Here is a 25,270-nt window from a genome sequence, read left to right on the forward strand (position 1 = left end):
TCTCGTCTTTGTCCTTGTTGCCTCAGATGCTGTCAACAGAGTCAGTTTGAATCTGTACAAAATCTTTCGTGGTTGTACTCTCCAAGCGCGGGACATTCTTTTTTATCATATAGCGGTTAAAAAATATCGAAATAAAACAAAATTTGCAATTGCAAAGTTCATTATCAACGGCTGACAAATAGATATGATATATCATTTCCTCACATGTTATGATTTGGAGTGCAGACTAACATACATACCAAGAGAAGGACCTATGCCAGTGGTTAGATTTTTGTACCTTTTCAGCAGTCATACCACCTCGGTTTATCATCCTCGTTAATAAAAGTTTGGTAACTTGTTTTCTTATTCTATAGATACTATCAACCATTATCTACGCCAGTCTAACTATAACATTGTATCACCTTCTTTTTGTCTCCCCCCCCCCTCTCTGTCTATCTCTTTATCTTATACATACACACATAAATACATACATACATACACACACACACAACCAATCCTGTTCATTGTTTAACTCGACAACTTATCAAAAACCCATCCAAATTGTTATAAACACATTCCCATCTGACCTCGAATAATATCATTGGACCATGCCTTCCTGATGATCCATTACATATTCTAATGTCACACATACACCTCTCTACCATAAAAACTTGAAATTCCCACTCATCTTGCCCACCTGCTATGTTAACTCTTCCTTACACTCGTGAATATAAACACTTAACACCTCCAAACCGTCCCCAAATCCTCTAATCACATTTCCACCCCCTACACACTATGCAGGCTACACACCCGGTGCGAAAAGCAACCTCGGAGATAGCGGGAAATACAACACGGCTGAACACCAGACGACACTGGATTCCAGCCAATCAGGTATGACAGGCGCCCTCTTGAGTTCACAATTATACATTGGTGATCTCCCCGAACAACGCCACACTGCAGTTACTCCCCGCTGAGAAGTGATTGAATATGATATAAAAAATACATTATGAAATGGCCATAATGAAGTATAACTTATCCGGTTTATTACGTCTTTTTTTTCCGAAATTCATACAATAAAGAGGTCTGTCTACAAACAATGTACAACATAACCGGCGGAGTGACATATATTATTGCGTGTTTATCTGTCGTTCGCCTGCCATTTTCTAAATGTGAATTTTATGGTAATAATTTGTCATGTCGCCTTAATCACTTGTCGATGACCTTGATGTTAGCAATATTTATATTCGTTCTGATGAATAATGGGACTTCTTCCAACGGAGAAATTAGTTTTGATACCTGTAAAATTAATGATTGATAAATTACACTTTCATCATGATAATGATGATCATTATCCCCATGTCAGATGACTTTCCCTTGATAAAAAATGCAAAGAGACAGTCGCAAGAAAAATAAAAAAAAATCAGAGATTTGATGTAAAATGACAAAAAGAATTTGTCAAGTTATCAACCGTTCCTTTCTTCATTGATCTTGTGTGCACGTGTATGTGTGTGTGTGTGTGTGTGTGTGTGTGTACTATGGAAGACGTCATCTTATCGGGTGTCAAACAAGGTAACAATGAAACACTGTGCACGCTGATTGAAAGCATAGGTACTAGCATGACCTCGATTGTCAGTCACTCATATAGTTGTCATGGCTACCATTCTCCACAGGTGGATCTGCCTTCCCGTACCCTCCATCAACTACTTCCGCTGTCGACAGCGCTCCCAGAATGCCCCGCACGGGTATGTGATCTAAAATATCATTTTTGATTCTTTGAGCTCTAGGTGAGATTTGTTTGCTAACTGTCACAGGAATTGTCTAAACACGTCCTTGGCCATCGTGACCTTCTCTTGTTTGGAAATGAGGACCGCAAATGGAAAGGTCTTCCTAAGAAAAATCAGAATCATATTGTCCGGAAAAAAAAAAAGTCTTTTTAGCTCTTGTACCACACTCTTCGTCATTGTTGTGACATTGCTGATTGGCTGCTGTGTGTACTCAGTATGTATCATGATGAGATTTTCTCCACATCCAGGCGTGATTGCAGGAGAGCGTGAAGGGGAAAGAGTGAGCGACTCGACGTCAATTAAAAGAAATTATCCCGCTACTCCTGAAAGTCTACCCTTTTAAAACTTCAGACAGGAAACTAATAAGAATGAACTCTTTAGTTTAGATTGGACTGTGTGGATAGCTCGCTCTGTCCTCAGTGCTTTAGTCTCACTCATGACACGTGCGCCATCCATGTTTGTTGTGATTATTAAAAGTTTGGCGAGTCGGAAGTAAGTCGTTTCAGTGGCTTTGCGTTGAGAGAAAAGAAGAGGAAAAGAGAAGGCGAGCTTGTGAATAGGATTGAAGAGTTTTAGCTTTGTCGATCGAGGTGGGGATTTGGCCACTATTATGTTTTTGTAGGGCCAAACAGCGCTTGGTATTGTAGCGGCCACGCGCCGCGTTAATTGGCCGGCGTAGTCCCGTGCGTTTCCACGAGCCCTCCGCGCTGGAGAGAGAACGCAGTGCAAATACTAATAAAGGCGACAACTCGGGCACGATCATGCCCAGAGAGGCGTAGAAATGGGTTTCAGTTAATATCGGCTCGTGACAAGGAAGCCGGTAGAATCGCAGCTACTTCATTAGCTGACCGTCACACTCCATACTATATTCATAGCATCACTGAAGCTAACACTATGTAAGCCTATGTCACTCGCAGAAAACAAGAGGCAGGGAATGAGAGGGAGGGAGAGAGAGATGGGGGGGGGGGGGTTGTTGTTGTTGTTGTTGTCCATTTTCCATCTGTGAAGATGGCTGGATAGCCCATATTCAGCTACACTAAGCTGGTCTTCCATGGGGTCCAGTTGGATGTGGGGTGGGACCACTTCACCGGGTTAGACACCCTGCTCTTTGCGATGAATGAATGAAGCGGGATCTTTTACGTGCATGAGCTGTGACTCTCTCAACGAGGAGAGAGGGGAAAGCTAAAAAACAAACAAAATCAAGCCTGATTTCTGAAGCTGACGAACCGAATGCAAGGTGAGCGATCATTTAATATTAGTAGATCCGGGCTGACCCTGCATGGGCCCTGGCTTGTCACTCGGAGGAAAAAAAAAAGTTCATTTCTATAATTATTGAATTTGAGTGAAGTTATACATTCCCGTATATATATATATCGATTCGTCGGTCTAGAAGCAAAATGGCTTTAAAACTAATCAAATCTTTGAAGCTGAGTATTTTCTGCTCCTCAGCCGATGTTAATGTATTATGCTACTATTGAAATCTTTATATTAGGTAATACTGAGGATATCATTCAAGAACAGAGTCTGGTTCTCTCAAACCTATAATCCCCTCCTTCACTTCAGCGAACACTGAAGAGTGTGATGATGCTGACTCATATTTTTTTCAGTACTCATTTTTGGGAAAATACACCAAATTTACGCACTGTCAGATGAGAATCGTAGAGTGTTTGTGTTTATTCCGAATGCCTCTTGAAACGTTTTGAGGAGGAGCCAATCTTTTAGACGAACTTCTTGTTTTACCACAACATGTAGCTCATCTATGCCCAAATGAGTAGAATGAAAAAGCAAACAAAGTAGGCACGTTCGATTTCAATTTTGTCAACAAATTTCCTCTTTGAGGGTCAGTCTATGTAGTAGTTTATATGCGGAAATGACGGAAAGTGATTAAAAAATCAGAGAAGTCTCTATACACATCTAAATTGTATCTGCGATGAAATCCAAAAGAACTGGGGTTAATTCTCCAGTGACAGGTAAACCATGTAATTATAACTACTTCTACTTTAAAAGTTCTGATGAAAACATAACATTTAAAATGGAAGCTCTGATCCAAATACACTAAAGGCACTCCGATGCAGAATGTTAGACAAGGCTGAAAAATCTCATCGACTATTGCCGGCATTTGACAGACTATATCATAGTCTTAGGCCTGCCTGAATATAAAGAAACAATTAAAAGTGGCACGGATATAGAGTAGGAAGGGGTGGCTGACTGCTTGGGATGCATCGCTCTGCTGACAATGGGTATCTCCTTCCAGAGGAGACCAGGAGAGGGAGATTGGTGCGACAAAAATCTATTATGAAGTGTGCGACGGTGTCTAGGGTTACGCAGAAGACGTACCGCCGGAAATAGCCGCGATTTGGCGGGGCGATGCGATGTCCATAGTTCCCTCTACTTCTTTTAGTGAAGTCAAAGAAAGAAAGTGAAAAGAGAAAATTATGATATATATATACATATATATATATATATATATATATATATATATATATGCTGATATTTTATGCTTGGATCTTGATTAGCGATTTTCGTTTCGAAGTCGATCTTCTCGTTTGAAAATATGACTTTGGTTTGTGAATGTTAGACATTTATTAACCACAATGAATTGTACACTCAATTATGCCAGGATGATTAAAGCTCCATTGATTCGCTGAAGACACGATTGACATAGACTCTTTCCCCAATGTGTCGTCACGAGTTCGATATCCCGACGTCAGAGTGTCATGAATACATCCTACTACCGTGAGGTGACAGCGGCTTCCCAAGACGCTCCGCGCCGAGTTGCCGGGGTAAATCGAAGAGGATGAAGAAGTGGTGTTCAGGGGACGACTTCGGGGACAAGATTTGAGGAAGGAAACTCCCCTTTAAGAATTGATTGCGGAAAATTTGAGCACTTTCAAGTTCCTTCCCTTTTGCCGGTTCGATATAATGAGAGAACTAATTTGACTTCGGGCGGACGGGGTAGGGGTGGGGCAGGATGGAGTGCATGGATTAAAACTCGCAGCGTGCAATCGCGCAATGGCTATGGGCAAGTGAGAGAAAGGCAGGCGCGGAAAACAATGTCGAGATATTACAGCATTGATTGAAAATGATTGAACAACGCGCTATGGGAAATATGCAAGAAAAAAAGGTGGAAAAGGCGCATAAAAAGGTGGAATCTAAAGACAAAGAGGCAAAGATCAGAATGGAAAGATAAAAGGGGAGAGTAGGAGAGGACGAGATTGAGATGGGTAAGGGGGAGAAAAAAAGTGTCGGGCGTATATTTCGATCGGGTGGTGTTTGTACTGCGATAGAGTTACCGAAGAGACGTAGTTTGCGCGCGTCTTGTCGAGTATTTGTCGTGTTGTTCGGGCACGGCTAATAGCTGTACTAATGGAAAACTAGACGGTCCGCTAGACGACCTAGTCAGACAAACTGCCTTGATGTCGAATTTGCAAGTCAAAATTGAGTCCCGTAAGTAGACGGGGGTCGGCCTTAAGACCTCAGAACAAATAGAGGGTATTGGATGAAGAGAACTGGGTGAAACACAGAGGCAGGGAGAACGAGAGAGATCGAGAGAGAACGAAAAAACGGGAGAGGGAAAAGAGGAGGTTTATTGATTGCCGCGCCGAACTGAAGTCCCGCAGCGGGAGCCGTGCGCGTAAGCGTTACTCACCGCCCAACTTACGTGCCTTTTAAGGTTTCATGAACGCTCTTAAAAATAAAAACAAGTATAAAGGGGAAAGGGATGGAGAGGGGAAAAGGAGAGAAGAAGGAACCTACGTGTTGACATGGCAAGACACTGCATCATGACAGTCAATGATTACTTTGTTGTCCCTTTCCAAAACGGCGATGGGCGAGGGACAGTGTGTGTGTGTGTCGGGGGGGGGGGGGGGGGGGGTGAAGATAGACTTCGGCTCGGTCGGGGAGGAAAGGAGGGGGTTGGTGGGAGAAAAACAAAGCGAGAGATTGGACTGTCATTGCGACGTGAGATCTTGTGATGGATGACAAAATACACTGAGTTTAGATATGTGTGAGAGACCGAGTTGTTTCACAGTGGAGGCGAATGATGAATTAGCTAAATACGTGACCTGCTACGAGACTTAAAAACAGTTTAATGAGCACGGTAGATACCTCTTTTACGAGTAAGGCAGTGGCTCTTTTTCTGAGGAAAATACTTGTCTTTAAAAATTGTAAAACGTGATATTCGACAGATGTCAGTATCATCGCGTAACTGTCCGTTCGTGGCAGCACACACAGAAGAAGTTAGGTTTAAGACAATCCACTAGTAAGATATACATCATTTAATATATCAATGGAAATCTGCCGTTTTGTGCTCAGAATTTGCAAAAAAAAAGAATTAACAAATTATATCACGAGCGGAAGAGTTTCAGACAGCATGTAAATATAATTACAGAAATTTACCTTAGAGAAAGATTGTTACGACTAAAACCAACAGGAAAAAAATAGTTCGTCAAGTCTTGAACAAAAATAATGGCGTCATTTTGAAATCGGAATCCTTTGGCGACATGGGAAAGCTGTCTTAGTCACGTGACAATGTCGTCACTACAATAAATTCCACATTCTGTACCAAACAAAAATATCACTTGTTGTTTTTCCTTGTTCTGGTGCATCCATCTCTCAACAGATTTTTTAACCAATGAAAAGACAGAAACATGCGGAGTTGTGTAACAAGAATATCTGTCGAGAGAAAATAGTTTCAAAATATTTTCAGGACAGAACAAACGTTTAGTATCAAACTATTCTCATGTGACCAAAATTAATAATTCCCTCAAAAAGTCCGTCTGATAGTAATTTTGCGTGTCAGAAATATCTTAAAGGCATAATTTACCATTTGCAGATGAAACAAAAACCCAGCATTAGTGCTTAAAAATAGTTCTAAAATGTGAGTTAGGGATAGAAACAACCAATGTAAAAATTTGAACCAGTATAATCAATGTTAAGTATTGTTAAATATACAAAATGTGAACAATCGTTATAATAAAAATGTTTTCAGACTAAACAGTCTACAGTTATGGTTTAATGAGAAAAATAGTGTTATCTCCTTATATTTTAGGCTTTATTGCAAAAATTTCATATGGTTGGAAGTTTTGTGATACAACTGACCTACACATGCATCAAAATGTGATGTATCTTGAAAATTTTTAAAATCACTGCTCCCAAAGGTAGTTGTTCAGTTTCAGTTCTTGTGATACATTACTTTAATGTCGCCTATAGACTCTTCCTTGGATGCACCGCCGTTCACAGAAAATACATTTCTCATCGGGACACAATGTTTCTCCTTTCATGTTCGAATCATGCTTGTTGTGCAGGCCAGTCATATCAGTAGAAAATCAAAGAACAGATAAACACATGTCGATAGGTAGGTCTATCGTTGACTGTAACCAGGAAGAATTAGATGGAACTTCCTGATTTACTACTTTATCAGCCTAGTCACTATTTTTAGTCAACATGGCTACCTCCAAGGGCTCCCGTCTGAACGTAACTATTAGTTACGTTCAGACGGGAGCCCTTAACCTCGAAGTTTCCTAACTTCGAGGTTAGAGCTTGTAGTTAGGGACCGTGAAGACGCACTCGTAGTTAGCAAACCTCGAGGTTTGCTCGATGTTTCGAGCCACGAGAAATCTTATGGTTAGCGCTCTAACCACGAGCCGCGGGGGGTCTCCACTCGTAGTTAAGCACCGTGTGGACACAAAAAACAACGAACTCGAAGTTAAGAGTGACCTCGCCGTAAACTCCAGCCCACCACAATTTCCCTCTGCTTCCGGGTCAACCTCCCAAACGTACACCACAAATACACTACACGTGAAAAACCTATGACGCACGACACAACAACATCATCTTTTCTTCCCATGCGCTTGATCTCTGAAATTGAACACGTCGAACTCGCTACTGTATTCTATATTCTTCTCCGACGCTAAAAAAGAAATGTTTTCTACGAATATCTTCATAAAGGCATAAAGTCATCAGTGCAGTGCTATCTCTGCATATTATGACAGAGAAAAAGAGTACCGGTACCTGTAAGCGAGTCCGACAGGGTTGGACTAAGGAATAAATAGACGCCTTGTTAGCAGTGTGGGCTTAAACTTCCGGTTTTGTGGTTTTAACATCGAGTGGGACCCATTCGTAGTTACGGGGGGCAGAAGCTTAACCTCGAAGTTTCGTAACCTCGAGGTTACGATTCGTCGTGTGGACACACGTCGTAGTTAGGGGGCAAGAGCTAAACCTCGAGGTTTCCTAACCTCGAGGTTAGGGCCTGCCGTCTGAACGTAACTTATGTAACCTCTCTCTTTATCTTTTATTTTATCAGCTTCACCACAAACGATTGTCGCAGACTTTATCAAACTATGCTGATATTCTAGATAGACTCTAATAAAAGAACGGGACAAATGCACTGACGTTTAGAAGAGTTCATGCTGGTATATTTTTTTGAAGATGTTGAAGATAAGATAAACAGCACTTGAAATGAAAGGGGCTGATATAAACAGCAAATAACACTGCAAACATATGATACAACATTATCATTAGCTGTGTGGGCGTGGACTTATGGGGGACTACCTTAAGAAATGAAAGATGTAATGCAAAACAAAATAATGTAAAAGAAAACATAAATACGACAGTAGGAGAACGCTAGATTTGACAGCAGATATTAGCAATCGCGGGGCCATGCCAGGAAATACAAGACGGGGAACATGGATACTTGGGCTATGCTTCTAATATTGGAAATCTAGGTAACCTAAATACTTGTTCACCTGATATAGGACTGGCCTAGCTTTATTCGAGTTATGAGAAGGCGGTGGATAGCCAGCTGTCATGATTATGGCTTATTGTTGTCTTAACCCTTCACATACCACCACACTCTCTGGCTTTGACTTAGCTTGTCTCAAAATCGTTTTGACGGAACGATGATTTGTACATTAAATGTGCCAGTAAGTCGGTAAAGTCGTTGCCCACAGGACTGTCATAGATGCGACCATTCGACAGAAGTGAGCTGTCTATTCCTCCCCTGCTGGCTAGTCGACATGCCTCCCCTCCCTATTACCTGTTCATTTAACATTCATAACCATTCATTTATCTCTATGATGCCGGGATGCAACCAACTGCCCACATATTATATGGCACGTTGGAACTCTTAGCCGTCTGTTCATCAATTTGTCCCTCTGCCGCGTTTCCCAGCCTCGGTCGCGAGCCCCAGATTCTCGGGCCCGCCGATCTGGCGGTTACCCCTCAACCCCAATTGTTAGTCATAGCTCTCATTAGCCGGGCGTTTCCCCGATACGGTCTATGGCTTGAGCTAACATGGGAACGCGTGGTGCAAGCTCCAGCTCGCGAGTTATGACGGCGAAGACTTGCCCACTTCTCCCCGAGTCGCAAGGGAGATCCCAAACCATCGCCTCGCTGGAGTCCTCTCCTTCTCTCCGGCCTGCCGTAAGCGGCTAATGTAATGCTATCCCATTCTCCCAGTCAGGCAGTCGTTACTCAGCATATGTTGGCAATCTTGTCCCGCTGACAGGGCGGATGGCACTAGAGCAGGCGACAGCGACTGGGGGTAGAAGGAGCCTGATAACCGCTAGACGATGAGGCTGAATCTCAAGTACCATGTTTATCGTGTATTAAGCAAACATAAAATCGACCCCTCACCATATGGGAAGGTCTTTCCATCAATCGCGCTCATTATTTTTTTATCTTACTCACTGTACACAATTTATGAACCACTTCCTGATTTATTGTAAATTACAATTTTAGCTAGACAAAACTTGCATCAGTCATAACGATGATTACGACGTTATGAACAAAAACCTCAGTGTTCATTTCAACGTTTAAGTGCTGATCATAATGTCAAATAATATTGAGAGATTTCATCCCTTTTTTAAGAGGAAAAGAAAAAAAATCCTTTGTAAATTGCTGCTGTGTTTTAAAGGAAGAAGAAAGAGAGAAAAAATGGGGGCCTATACAAAAGGAATTTATTGTAAATAAATGTGGAATTTATTGTAAATTGGTGGCTATACAAAACAAACAAACCCCAGAAAGAGACGATGTCCCTTATGTCTTGTGAAATGAAGATGCTAAGGCTAACTGATACCGGTATCACAACCACAATAACTCTGTCAAACAATTTTATTATGGATAACGTCAAAAAGTCACCATCAGCTACCAGACACCTCTGTTAACGTGTGTGACATGTACATTAAGATTCAACATATATAACGAATCGGTGCAACTCCTTGGTAAATAATATGGCACTTTGCAGAGGTGCAACGCTTTAAATGTTCGAAAGTCACATGACCTCCCACAACCAAGTCTAACTGACCCCCTGATGGTCCTTGAAGTGGCTTATTTCCAGTCCTACATGCACAAATCGCATTAGAGGCGTGGCGCCGTGGGACGGCATACGTCAATAGTGTAGCCAGGGTTTCGGAGATTATCCATGTGACTGAATCAAAATTAATAAAGAACATCACCAATTATTTTCTAGTCGCACACTGTAGGCAATATTACCATGTCTATTGACACCATTTCAGGCACATATTCAACTTTTATGATTGATATTTGAGCTATAGATGCCTGTTGGACTGTGTTCCGTAGGGAGCGGTACATTGGGAAGTTAGGTATCTTAATGATCTCCTGAAATATAAGGCATCAGTAGGATAACCACTCAACATGGCCTGTAATGAGTCCTTTAACGTATCTATGGACTCCTTACTGTGTAGAGTTAGACACGTTCACGAGATCAGCTTTCGTAGATAGCCAGACACGGTGCTATTCTAGAGATTGTTGAAGTGATACAAACAATCGCCGCTCGAGTACACAGAGCTTAATCTTATTCAATGAAGGCATGACATGGATCAATGGGTAAATTCATAAAGAATTCTCCAAGATATCCTAGTGATATCTTTAGGATAAAACTTGTAAGCGAGTGGAACGAGAGAGTCACGTTTTTTTTTTCCGAGTGATCTGCCATGTTGTTAGAGCTGCATGGTTTTACTATTATTTTAGGTCTGAAACGCCCTTCATAACTGCCCACAGGGTGAGAAAATATGCTGTATATACTTCATCAAACAATAATATGCTTACATGTACAACTATGCCAAATTCTAGGAACAATTACATTGAAGAGTAACTATTACCTGGCTGTCATGAAAATGATAGCAACTGTAACCCGAACACAGCGAAGTGAAAAGTAATGGAAAAATCGTACTTGTAATGTCCATTTCGTTCGTTCACTCATTCACAAGACATAGGTAGGTTACTAATCTGGACTTTTTTTTTCTTGATTTAGTTGGTTTGATCCTGATTACGCTTTTGGCCAGCTTGATCCAACTTTTGGGCAGTGGTCTAAAAGCAGTTCACCAGGCCGAAGCCAAAGAATTGCTTCTTTGTCGCGGTGGCTTCCCAAAATGTCAGGTCGCTTCCTTTCACTCTTTTCACTGTTACAAGTCTCTTCGCACAGATTTAGGACCTCGCGCTCCTCCACCAGTTCAAGAAAAATGTTGCACTGTTTTGTTTTGTTTTTTGTTTTTATAATATTACATTTTTCAAAGTCGTCTGGCACGATACGTCGCAGAACGTACGTACATCTAATATCAAGTACAGATAAAGAAAGCTCTCTTAAACACGCGCACACAGACATAAACATAACAGTGAAGATCTTACCATTTTACCTCACGAAAATGTCTCACTTATTGACATTGTCCAACGCACATGCTCACATAAGTCATAATTGTAAATGATGTAAGGAGTATACTAGTACCTGGTTTTCAAGAATTCTTTTCTAATATATATACATATATATATATATATATATATATATATATATATATATATATATATATATATAGAGAGAGAGAGAGAGAGAGAGAGAGAGAGAGAGAGGGAGGGAAGGAGATATCACTCTTTCCACACTTTTGTCAGATTTGTGTCTTTCTGTTTCACTACTGATTTTATTGTATTTGTTTTAATTTGATTTCGTTTGATTTATTGTCTGCATGGCATTGTTTCGCAATTGTATCAATCTTTAGCAATTTCATTAACAGTGTAGGCTATGTGCGAATATGACATTACACAGTATGGCTATTCAGTACAATTTCAACAATTTTTGTTACACACATACACACATACACACACACACGCACACATGCATACACACATGTGTATAATCACATGCGTTCTATCTTAGTTTTTCATAAAGAACGATTGCGTAGAATAAGCACAAAGTTTAACTGTTTGGCAACCGATAATGCATAACATTAGTACAATGGAACAATGGAGTCCAACATATTTAATATTCGTGGAAGAGAGGGGGGGGAGAAAAGATGACATTTCGACATTTCTCCTATTTCATGTGATCTGGATGGATTTTATCATTTAGAATACACTTTATAGTCCATACATTTCCAGTAGGCCAGTCCACCTGTTGTTGGTATTGACACCTGCTCAAGCCGGTGTTTATCACGCACCACACGACTCTCACTCATTTTTTATTACACAGGGACGACACTGACCTGTCTAGTGGGACTCCTTTCAATAGGACAGTCCCTGCATGATGTGATATACGGTTGGGAGAAGCGCCACGCATGCGGAACATTGCTTTCCAACAATCGCAAAACTTCTCGCTCTGGTAACTTCTAACAAGTTTGAGCGCCCACCTAAAATCTCCCTTGTCCATCACATTCATCTCTATTATTTCCTCTCCATTTTTTATTTCGCTATCCAAACTCCACGGTGCATTTATCAAGCGCGTCACTGTCATGTTAAAGGGGCAGGTATATGGAAAGCCATTCTGGAATAGAATACGCTCTACTCGTTTCTTGTTTGCCTTTTTTTCTGTCCTTTTGAGTTCACTGATTTCATTGTCAACAGCGATTAATTTTTTTTTTTCTTATGAACTCGGTGCGCGCGCTGTTCATTGTTCGAGCGGGCGCGTGGCGGCCATGCCTGAGTGACTAATCGCATCTTTTGTCTTTAAATCTATGTTGAGCCGGTCCGGCGCGTGCCTTCATAACTGTTCGTGAATTTAGATGAGTGGCCTCTATTGTACAAGCGTACGTTGCGGCCCATGATAAATAAGAAGGAAAAAGTAATATACTTATATATCCTCTCTCACTCACTAGCTCGCTCTTTTATATTCCCTCTCCCACTGTAAGTATCTCCCTCAACTCCTGCAGAGACTTTGAAATGAATGATTTTTCTCCGAAAGTTACCATGTCAATATGCATACTACATGGGAGAGGAATGTAGTTGTACCCTCGCAGAGTCTATATACACTGGTAACACGACATCCTCTTTGTGCACTTGTCATTACTTAGTGTGGAATGTCATGTATTGCAATGGCGTTGGTCATTCTTCATTCCCAAAGCCCCAGAGATCTCAGCCCCCTTTGCCTTACCCTAAGTTCTGCCAACAGATAATGGGTAAAAATGTTCGTTGTCAATGTGACATTAGTAAATACATTCAGCGAAAGGAAATCAATATACAGTTGTTGTTTTTTAATGCTTTTCTTCCCACCACCCGGAGACACATACTTTACACACTAATTTTGTCTTGTCTTTTATATCATTAACTAAAAAACTTACAAATTCAGATGAATCTAAATTATTCTTTAAAATATTAGCGCTACAATATTTTGTTTTAATCTTTATTTCGCATGTTGAATGTGAAATTATTATACAAGCATCTTAACACTACGGTTCACCAAGACGCCATCCTTCAAATCCAGTGGACAGACTCTACTGTAGCACACTGTACACCTGACATCGTACTAAGACAGCCCATAAAGCCCCTTCATTTTACCCAGTCCCTCTGTACCTCAATACCCTTGTCTACTGGAGGTCAGGGGTACTTTCTCCCTCTCCCTATTCATAAAATCACCTGCTACCTTACTCTCTTCATGATCGAGTGCCCTGGCTCGCCCGGCCGCCCGCCTCATTCTCTTCAAGCTCGTATTCCACGGCTCTGGCGAAACTCGGGACTATCTGTTTTTGCTCCTCAACTGCAATTTACCCTCATCGACTTTTGCTTCCCCATTCACGTACTTTGTCTTTTCACCTTCGATACTCTCTCGCCCCACCCCTCCCCCATCTCTCTCCCTCTCTCTCTCTCTCTCTCTCTCTCTCTCTCTCTCTCTCTGCATTTCTCTAATTAAGTCTCGGTATTTTAATGGTAACTGCGCCTCTGATGCATCTGATACTATACGTAGTTCCCCCTTTCATCTGCACACTCCATCTAATATAGTAGTGTATATACACGTGTCTCCGTCGTGGAGTTGGTGCTATTTGATTTGTTTGATTAATAATATTTGTCTATTTTCTTGAAACTATCTAGCTCTGCCTTAAAAGCCAGTATCAGTATGCTTTATAAATTGAGACCAACTAAAGACCTCCTGAAAATCATTGGTACCCTCAGCAATGTGCAGTGCTGTTACTTTGCATTCCTCTTCATCACTTTCAAAACAAATAAAATGCATCATTCTTTCGGGATTTTTGCTTTTTCTGGAAAGTTTTGTCCGGTCATCTCTTCCTGACACTCTCCATTCCCCTCTCACCCGATGGTCCTGTCTAATTTGATCTTTTGTTAAGTGTGTACAGATATTAATACTGTATGTCTCATAGTTCATCCATTGAATGTATGCTGGTGATGACGTCAGCGGAAGTTGTGTCGTTCATCTCAATGCCATTGACAGCTCCACAGTGAATATTGTTCGCTGCTTCCGCTCTCACAAAGATGAAGCTACCTTTGTTTAAGGAGAGAGAGAGTGAGGGGGGGGGGGAGTAGAGCATCACCCCATATCTATGGATATGTCCCTTTTAATTACCAACGCTACCCGTGGTCACAAAATAAGAAAGAACAGTCAGCGGTACTCTTACAAACCTGGCGTTTCATTCTGCGCAGAATAATGAGTACTTTTTAATGAACCATAAAAATAGTCTTGAACAAGATGTCCCCGTCAACATTTGCGTCATATCTGATGTATGGTTGCAGACTTCTCCCGACGTTGATCGATTTGATGATGTGAATATCATTTCAGAATGAATTATGATCTATTTCCTTTTCAAGGTGTGGGGATGGTTTTGTATCATTGGTGCTTGCACATGTACTTTGTAATATAGAGACAAGTTTTCAGAATTAAGGGTTTCCTTTAGTTTGCTAGGTGGATGGGCTACAAGCTATATAGTGGCAACCAGTTTCATTGGGAAGAAATGCTACCACGAGTCTATTCTCGAATATTATCCTAACCACAGTGGTGTCGATTTTGGGCAAGATTTATATGTTTTCAATGATGCAAACTTTTTTGTGAAATCCAAAAATTGCTTTCATCGTTTAATCTTGTCAGAAGTGATTTTCATGTAATTAAGATTGTTGGATACTGGAAAGAATGAGTTGACATTGATCTGGTAGAAGACGATAGTTGATGTAATTTGGTAGATAAGAATGTCGACGTATAAAAAGAAGTAGGGCCTTGTGTCTTCTGTACTAGGTTTGCGATGACGTTCGAAGGGAACACGAAGACAGTGTGGTATAATCACGTGATATGCAATTTCTATTGATACAAAGAATCCATCCGCTCTCAACCAGTCGCTTCGTCAGAAGAGCTATTCCGCTTATTACTGCTAAATTTTCCAAACTACTAAACCTAAACCTCTCATCAGGTACATCGATTTTCTTTTCATCACATTGTATAGGTTTCTCACGTGACCTTGGAATGAGCGCACAGAGTAGAGAGTGATCTTTGCTTCTCCCATCTATAACGCTTCATTTCTCTCAGTATGCGGCCATGCGCGTTAAAGACCATCATTCCGCGTCATTATTGCCGTGCATAATACGAGCGGTCGTGATTTCATCTCAGTTCGATTCTTGCAAGCAGGCACCACAAAGGTCATCGTTCCACATTGCACGACATCAAGATAGCAGATGTTTATATCTTTCCTGTTCATGGGTTGGATTACATTGCACATACAGTACTGTTTATATGCACAAATTATATTGATATTGGCAATTTTCCTCTTACATCAATCAGAACCGCTCCTAGGAAATGACATTGAACAGTTTACTTTTAACAGGGCAAAGTGTATCACTGTGATCAAAGCTAGCTGGCAGCAACACACCAAGAATTTCGACAAGGGAATACTCTCATGGGAGCAACATTGGAACTGGTGTCACTTTGCTCCAAAGTTAATTATACCAAGGGTCGGTGGTGACCCTTTAAATCAAAGTACGCTCTCTACGGTATGTTGGAGAGGCAGGTGCGATTACGATACACTGAGGTCTTATCGATTTATTGATCGGAATCACAGGACGTCTCTGGAAGAATTACACGGCGGCATGCCGCGCATGTTCCGTTGCTATTCTTCTGAATCTCTCTCTCCCCCTCTCTCTCTCTTTGGAGAGCGTGTTTTTTCATTTCTTTATATACCTCTCCGTCTTTCCCATCTTTCTCTTTCTCACTTTCTCTTAAATGAAAAAAAAAATCCAGTTGCTTGCAGTCAGTTAATTTCCGTTTACCTTTTGTATTCCGTAATATATATCGCGACCCCAGTTGTGTCACATTTCCAGAGCGTGTTTTTCATCTTGAGCAGTTTATTTGAATGCCAGCAATGCTCTTTAGAGAGAGTAAGAAGAAGAAGAAGAGAGAGAAGGAGAGAGAGAGAGGAAGAGAAGAGAGAGGATTACGAGAGAAAAGATTTAAAATGCGATCGATAGCTGTCTGGTAAACATCACCCAGGGAAACATGCGCCATTCGTAATACCGCCCGCCTTTAAATGGGTCTCGAGAGTTAATAGTAATGACGTTGTTCGTCACTACGATTTACATGTCTCCCACAATCCTATGAACACAATGGAATTTTTCATATCATCCAGTTAACGTGACAGAAAATATACAATCCAAGACCTCAGAATAAATGACACCGTAACTCCCTATCACAAAACAGGGAAGGAAGGCGTTCCTCGATGTATTTTATACGATGTAAAAGGGCTTAGATAATTAGATATATTAGAACTACGCGAAAGTCATATTTTTGTCCTGATCATATTACTTTTGGTTTAAATGATACGAATTTTCCCATGAAATACAGCGTAAAAAAACAATGATAATCTTTGTCTATATACTTGCTAATGATTTGTTAACTATATCTATAATTTCTCCCATTAACAACTGCTATATCTATATGTAAGTTATAAAAGAAATATATTACCTGCTAATGATATATTAACTATATAGTTTCCCCTTTAACAACTGCAATATGTAGTGTAAGTAATAGAAGAAATATATATTATAACACGGTGCTCCACAGTGTGCAGCACAATGTGACACACAGTGCGAACACATTGTGAACACATTGTGAACACAGTGTGAAATCTCGTCACACTGTCAAATTCGAGCGTTTTAACATTGGGAACACGTTGTAAATCGTCATTTCACAGTGTGAAACAGAACATTACTATATTATGTGAACTCTCTGTGAAAAAAAAAAAAAACACATCACAGTGTGAAATCATCTTCACTCTGTTGAATTCGAGCGTTTTCACAAAGTCGACTATGTAAACACATTGTAAACACACTGTGGGACACTGTGTTCTTTCCAGCTGGGCGATTTACTTATTGCTCATAGAATAAGCTATTACAACACACAATTGACACTTTACAGCTGATACCAACCATCGTGTGGAGAGTAACACAGACATAATGTGAAGACTGCTATACTCTTACCCTGCAGTTTCAAGCGGGATCTACTTGCTCTGTCATTAAGTCTACAACGCATAGATTACTGTTCCGGAGCTGTATTATATCATCATAGAAAACATCGGCTTTTGTCGGCATCTCGTGTGAATATCCGAGAGGGGGAGAGCTTTGAAAACAATCAGTTATCATTAATAGGTTGCACATTATTGACTAAAACAAGCACTACACATTTGTTTATACGTAATATCATCGCCTCGTCAGGTAAAGTTTCATAGCTTTCATTTGAAAGCTTTACCGCAACTAGAATGCTGAATCCCATGCATTTCAGGTGTAATTAACTAAAACCCAGAAAGGATATCTACGTGGCACAGAAAAGCGACTTCAGTCTTACACCGGTGCTGTTTACTGCTCAGACATGTGATTTCTGTATCATGAAGAATATTATGTACGTCTCTAAATTGAGCTCTCTTTCATCCATACTCTTCCCTTTAAGCCCAATTCTGTTAAGGCATCATTCAGCATGGATTTCCAGAAATTCTGCGTGACGTTTTCTTCCGTTCCGATGCCATTAGAGAATCTCTTGTCATTTCAAGCTTAAGGTCTCTGTATGAGTGACTCTCAGTCTTACGTGGAAAATAAGATGGACGGTCCTGGGCATTTTTCAAATTAGTGAGTTCATGATCCCCTCTCTCCACCCTTCTCTCCTTCATCCCTCTGTGTTTCACCTGCTCTGTTTTCTCCTCTCCATCTCACAGCCTTAGTGAAAAGGAAACTATCAAACTGGTTGCAGTGATGCAGTCGTTCCCAGGAAAGACCATAGCTTCACATTTTCAGCTTCATTCTCTGTATTCCGTTTTCCTTTGGTAGCGTCCGCAAATTTTAAACTTTCCTTTTGTAAATAGTTCATCTTTCATTGTCTTATCAGCTCATTATTCTGTCTCTGTCTTCGTCTGTCTGTTTCTCCCTCTCTCTCTCTTTCTCTTTCTTTCTTTCTCTTTGGCCTCTTTCTCTTTATTCTTCATTTCTCACACATCATGCACGCAAGGCAAGTCCAATGACTAAAGGCTAAAAGGTCCATCCAAGAATCAAGTCGTTGGAAGACATGGATGATGCCTGACCATCGGGGTTGATTTAGCTCGATGTTTGGCAGCCTTTGTCTCCTTCCCATCCTCCTCATCCTCCTCCTCCTCCCTCATCCCCCCATTAGGCGCATCTCCTCTCGTTAGATCAATCTCGTGCGCATCGCGTTCAGCTGACAACCCTGGTTATCTCGCCTTGTTTACTCGCCCGCTTGCCTCCTTCCATCACCTACCCAGTTACCGCCTCTTCCTCCTCCCTTCCCTCCTCTTTCTCCTCATCCTCCGCAAATATCAGCCTAGGGCCATCGTCTCCTCATCCCTCTAGCCATCTTTCTAATTAAGCTCACATCCCCACTCGCTGTATGTGGAAGTCGATACCATGTTACTGTCTTAATGCGCACGGTGACCCAAAATCATTGAGGTTCTCGTGGTTGTGCTCTAAATTCACAAATTTAAGTCATCAAAGCAAAACAACACACAGCACAAGTGTGTCTCAGTTTACCGTCTAATAATGTTATTTGAAATTCTTGTGTTCGTAAATTATCGCAGGTTTAACTCAGTAAAAAGGAGGGAGATAATCGTAATAATTCTTGATTTGACGGTCTTGGTCTATTTATATGGGATTGATGTTAGTTATATCTTCACATCATTAATATTATCAGTCTGTCGCTGTCTGTCCATCAATTTAGTGAAACGCTTGGTGAACCTAAAAACAATTAAGATTACTCCAAGGTTCAAATTTTATACTTTGAAACACAAACCAAAACAAAACAAAACTATGCTCGGCTCTACTATTGTATTAAAGATATATGTCATAAATCAAAGCAGCGTCCATTCGTTCCGCAATGATAGACACAGCTACTTGTCTACAAAGAATTATAAGGCAGCATGATACCAATACTCGTGATATTATCGATATCACCATGAGAATTCAAGGCGATAGTGAAGGGGAAAAAAGAAGGAAGAAAAGCAACCGAAGGCAAAATCAAAATTGTCCAGCGCGGAAAATCGACCTCATTTGCGAAGCACGTTTACAATGTTTATTTCTCTTCCTCAATAGACTTGACAATAAAGACTGGGTAGAAGAGATATTTCTACAAAGGATCCCAGCCCAGGCCTGCTTACAACAATGCCATTATTAGTTTCGTTAATTGAACGTTAAAGGTCACGTGATTAGAGCTTCATTAAAAGACGACCATCTTTTCTCTTCGTGTGTGTGTGTGTGTGTGTGCGTGTGTATGTATGTGTGTGATTGAGTGAGTACACAAGACGTTGGTCTGAGGCATGCAGGGTTTAGAAGTTATTGGCTGCTTGCTTTTCGATCTTAATGAATCCTCGCCCAACCATCAGGGCCGCCACAACCACGGGTTGATGAAAATATGCACTCTGCATTGTTGGTAATAAATGGCTTCTTACCCTGAAACATCTTTGATTGTTGTCTCGTGTACTTCTAATGGTATCTCTTTTCAACCACTTTGTACGTAGAATTCTTTCCCTTGTTTCTTAAAACGTTAATAATCATAGTCACAACATAATCATCCCTCCCTCTTTTCAATCTCTCAGCAGAAAACTTTGTTTCTCATATTAACCCTTATAGTGCTGTATTTTCCTATTTAAACAGTTCTTTATAGCGTCTTTCGCATATTGATATGTGAATACATTTATCATATTTCTCTTCATTTCCTCTTCAACAAGACTTTTTTTCGAGTGCTCATCTCAGGGCAAGGTAATATCATATTTGACCTTTGGTCACGTCTCTCATTTCGTTGCTTTCGTGCCAAACTCCACTCTACTCAGTCATGCTAAACAGGTTACAGTAGATGTTAAGCTTGGTCTGATCACTCTTATATCTTCTGGGTCTCCACTGGGTCGTACTCAACACGTCTTGACATAGACGCCATGGCCTTATTCCAACCATACCCTTCTTTCCGTTACTGCACGCTTCATTTCGTAATACATACACGACCCTTCTGCGGTAGCTTACGAGAGGAGGGAAAAATCCATCAAATCGTGAGCGAGATTATTACCAATTTCCAAATATCACTGATTTTGTGCCAAGTCGCTCGAATCAGCCTACATGAGGGGATACAATTTTTATCCTTTTATTAGCAAGAACGCGGCGGATAATGCTTGCTTGAACCTCGAGTCGTAAAGCTTCCAGCGACTTAATAAAGAGCTCTTCAAAAGCGCGGGGAATAAAATCAATCAGGCCCCTTCTTACTCACTCATTTTCATCTCGATTTTGTGTTTGATTTATCTCTGCTGTTTTATTAACTCTAGCCCACTTTATTGGCGCGCTGCGCTGACATTTTCCTTGCAAAGTGGATGATAATAGATTGCCTGTCTTCGTCATCGCCAAACCCAATTTCTTCTCCACCAAAAGATCTCCCTATTTTCTCTCCATCTCTCGCCTCCGGCCTGTACTTTCATGCTAGGAGAGTGCGTGTTAGGGACGAATCCCGCCAATAAGGACCCATTTTAACAGCAGACGAGAAAGGAGTGAAAAGGCAAAAGACAAATATAAAATGGCTGCTGGCGAACTATTAGAGGAAGGAAATTCTTTGAAATGATCGATTTCCTCAGCTTCTTTTTCCCGCGCGCGGGAAACTTCCTGGGGTATTAAATAAGTCTTCGTCAAGCACGAACCATTAAGGATATCCTCCGCGACAAAGGCGTTTTCCTCTTCTTGTTTCCGAGACGGAAAGTTACGTAATGTCATTTTCAAGACGTTAATTGAGTGTAGAGGAGAGGCGATAGAGAGAGAGATGAAGCTGTCCTGACATTTCCCACCGGCCTAAGCGAGATATTTTTTTAAATTCCTTTTTTTATATATAAATATACTGTTTTGAGAAACTTTGCCCTCATTTCGATATATTCAGGCGCCACAAAGTATGTTGTTTATGATGTATATTCCTTTAAACATTGCTACAAGAGAGGAGTGAAAAATCTGTTGTGTTCAGAAATATGGCGATCAAGCTCTTTTCAGTTTAATGCTAGACAGGATTCCTTTTTAAAATCTCAAATGTTCATCATTCAGCAAGTGCTCGCAATGGCTGTCTTCACTGAGCGCACGTATACATATATATGATATATATGTATATGTATATATGTATGTATATATATATATATATATATATATATATATTCCTTCCATGAAAGTAGTAATAACGTAAAACATATTTATTTACTCTCCCTCTCCCCCCCCCCCCTCTCTCTCTCTCCTTAAAAAGCTATCTCCCCATTACGCTTGGAAATAGTGCCATTAAGTTATGAGTTTGCTTACAAATACCCATATCTGAGGTTTTTTAATTCCTTTACCTCCCTGAAGTTGAAAATTATTTTTGTACCATACGGCATCGATAGAGATATTTAGACTATGGCCTAGTTTTCTTGCAGAAATTGGCACATAGCTCTGTTATAATGAAAAATAAAGCAGCCCCAATGTTTTGACTCAGTGTGTGGGGCGTATTAGTTCCATCTCTTCGTGTAAGCTGAACGTCCCGTGCGGGAATCTCCTTCAATGCGCCGCAACTCTCACGTAAAGTTTTCTCAAATAAAGCGCCGCACGTGCGCAGGGAAGCCGTGTCATTGAGACTAATACTGCGGCTGTCCTCCGGGAGCGAAGAGTGCGGTGAACCGGCGAAATCCTACACGCCCACCGTGGGACTCCAACCACGACAAGCCTCTTTCATTGACTCGCAAAGACTGCTCATGATCCATAAAGCGGCCATTTACAGGCAGGAGCGACTTCCTGTGCTGCCGGCCTAGCAAACCATACGCAATATGAGGGCTTGAAAGACCAACGTTGTCACGGGACATTTGTCCCATGCAAGGTGTGCATTGTTTTCCTTACAACCGGCTACAGCAAAAAGAAGAAAAAAGAAAAGAAAAAAGAAGATGGTTATGTGCTTTACGCGCGCGTCTTTAATATTGAGCGGATCCGTGCGTCTCTAGTAACCCCGCGAGATTTGACGCTGTGAGGTACGAGTAGCTATCGGGCGAGATGGCCACGACTCCCTTTTATTTGTTGGTGCGTATGCAAATGTGATGTTTTGTTGGCTGGCGACTCAAAGCCGCTATCGAGACATCCAAGCTGTAACCCTGCAGCAGTCCGGCGGGAGAGTAGCCCGGTTGGTGTCGCTTGAAATCAGGCATACTGTCATCAATACTCCTAATCTTGCTCACAGTTCGTCAGGCCGAGCCAGCTAGGAGAAGAAGAAACCGTCTTCGTCTCGCTAATTGAGGCGAAAGTCATGAAATACGTATATCAGGCAGTCTTTCAATAACAGCTAATAACTGCGAAGTGATTGCCAGATAAAGAGAGATATGAAGAGAGATGTAGAGCGGCCGTTCGACCGATCAATTAATTTTGACGCGCTTTAAGCTACCATACTATATACATAATGATAAATGCTTGAATGGCCTCATCCATTTCAGCCTATTTAGAGACACCATCACTTCGCAGTCAACATTTCAGATCTGTTTTCAAGTATCATCCATTCCGCTCATGCCACGTGCCCCCCCCCCCCCCCCCTCCACCACCGCCACCTACTTCACTCTGACGTAATGAAGAAAGAAACAGGAAGGATGATGAGGGAAAATATGACGGATTCGCGCTGCCTGCTAATTTTTTTGGTAGTAGATGACTTTGAGCGAAACATTTTAGCATCCATTCGTCTTCTCCACCTTCAGCCATTTTGGATTCCTTAATGCAGCGAGATTTCTCTGTGGGTAGGACTCACCTTTTCAACTCAAAGATCGTCTTTTATCAATATCTTGTTTCTGGCTCGTATGTATTCGATTTCTATCATCCGAAACAGCCCGGAATGGTTATTCGATGGTGTTTTTTTCTTTTTTATTCAACCACAAGGACGACGATAGAAAGGTCCAGAATAGCATATATAGATAAGAGAGAGTACAGTATTTTTTTTTCACTATAGATCTCATGTCGGAACATTACCAGTGACATTGTACTGTGTGCAGTGTATCATATTAGATACCCTTATAAGGACGGTAAACAGCTTCTTAAACAAAGTATTGGTGGTAATAACAGTATAGTGGTGGTCTTTAACAATAATCCCTGCAACAACGATACAAGCAAATATATCAGATGTGTATAGGAGACATAGCCTATACACATTTAGACATAATAATGTGGTGATCCACATTAAATGGTTCCTTTTAACACTGTTTATCTAACTGGTATGTGTTTCATGATGTATAATCACTGCCTTTTTCAGTCCCCTTCTCTCTCTCTCCTCATCTCTCTCTCTCTCTCTCTCCTTTCACTCTTTCATTCTTATCTTTTCATTTCCTAGAATAGAATGCAAACCTCATACACACATGGAATAAAAATATGATTGTATAGCGTGTTGATTCCATTCTTTTTAATGTGATGTATTTAAGAGATAAGTTGCTTGAAAAAGACAAATAAAATGATGAGAAAATCTTAAATTTTCGAATCATAACTTCACGAATAATTCCTTGTTATAACATGTGCGGTATCTTTGGAAAGATGTTATTTCGCTCTCTCCGACAGTGGACTACTTCGCTTTCTCTCTGACAGTGGACTACTAGAGTACTTCAAAATGTTTACAAATGAGGCTTAACTCGTTTTGATTCCTGCTTATTTCTTTATTCCCTTTGTCCTTCTCCTCCTCAAGGTTCCTCTTGTAAATACCCTTGATTTCCTAGTTTCAATCATTTTGTTTTATTTTGTACCAAATAAGAGAGGGTTCGCTCTATTGCACTTAATTTCTTTCATTCTCTCATTCCTCTGAGTTCTCTCCCTCTTTCCTTCTTTTTTCACTCTTTCTTTTCTCCGTATTCTCTGATTATTACTGGAAGGTGGAATTGCTACTTTTATAACACACTATTCTGATGATAAATCGGGAGGGGAAAAATCAAAAGGATAGAAAGAGGAACCTATATTTTGACAGCGACATCGTACTTTTCTCCTTCACTCCCTGACCCGACCATGCCCGTGAATCGATCAGGGAGTCGTTGCTGGAATGTAATAAAGCGATGTTTGCAAGTCGCGAGTGCCGCTACAGGAGGCAAAATTGAAATGAGTCTTCAATTTTATCATTCTAGACACTGGCCTTCGACGACATTTCGCATTTTTTAAGTCAAATTGCCGAAGAGGGGGAGATTGGTTTCAAACCTCTTCTCCTCGGTTTCCAAGTCAGAGAATTGTCCCTTTCTCTGCGCTGAGGGACTTTGTGTCAAGGCAAACCTGAGTGTGTTGCGATGCTGGACATAGTTGCTTCATGCTTTAGGTTGGATATTAATGTTTATCATGACATGAGTTATCAATTAATATCTTGTGTGTTTTGAGGCTACGTCGCTGTTTTTGAAATCTTTTACGTACTTTGTAGATATGTTTTCCTTGCACGATGCATGTAGATTAATTCATCGATTGAATGATTGTCTAAATCTTGTTTGTCCAAGCTTCAAATACAGCTCCGCGTTTCATTAAAAAAAAAAAAAAAACTTCACAAGTGCAACGTGGAAAAGCAAGCAACCTGCACCGATCTCTCAGTATCTAGAGAGCATTATCTTTGTGGCTGAAATGACTGCCGTTATTCGGACTTACAGTGTTTGCAAATCTCTTAATGAAAAGGGTCTGACATGAAAAATTCTGGTTTCTAGTATTTGTGTGTAGCCTGTCGCTATATTTTTTCTGTTTGTGAGAAATTCACTCTTAGTCATAAATTTTCATCCTGAAAAGTTGCATTTTGCGAAATGTAAAAGAAC

The 25,270-nt window shown here is 40.8% G+C and overlaps 1 protein-coding gene across 3 annotated transcripts in view; it reads left to right on the forward strand.

The window, feature by feature from the left end:
• The window catches only part of LOC139721022 (transcriptional regulator Erg-like), a 77,580-nt gene that overhangs the window by 16,158 nt on the left and 36,152 nt on the right, over positions 1–25,270 (forward strand). For all 3 annotated transcript variants that reach the window (XM_071632351.1, XM_071632352.1, XM_071632353.1), the window contains 2 exons: positions 781–870; positions 1,650–1,721. In XM_071632351.1, the coding sequence (XP_071488452.1) occupies positions 781–870; positions 1,650–1,721 (162 nt within the window). The remainder of the gene's footprint in view (positions 1–780; positions 871–1,649; positions 1,722–25,270) is intronic.

This window comes from Diadema antillarum, unplaced genomic scaffold (assembly GCF_040938485.1).
Source record: "Diadema antillarum isolate AM-2024a unplaced genomic scaffold, OU_Dant_1.0 scf00000136, whole genome shotgun sequence".
NCBI classification, from domain to species: domain Eukaryota; kingdom Metazoa; phylum Echinodermata; class Echinoidea; order Diadematoida; family Diadematidae; genus Diadema; species Diadema antillarum.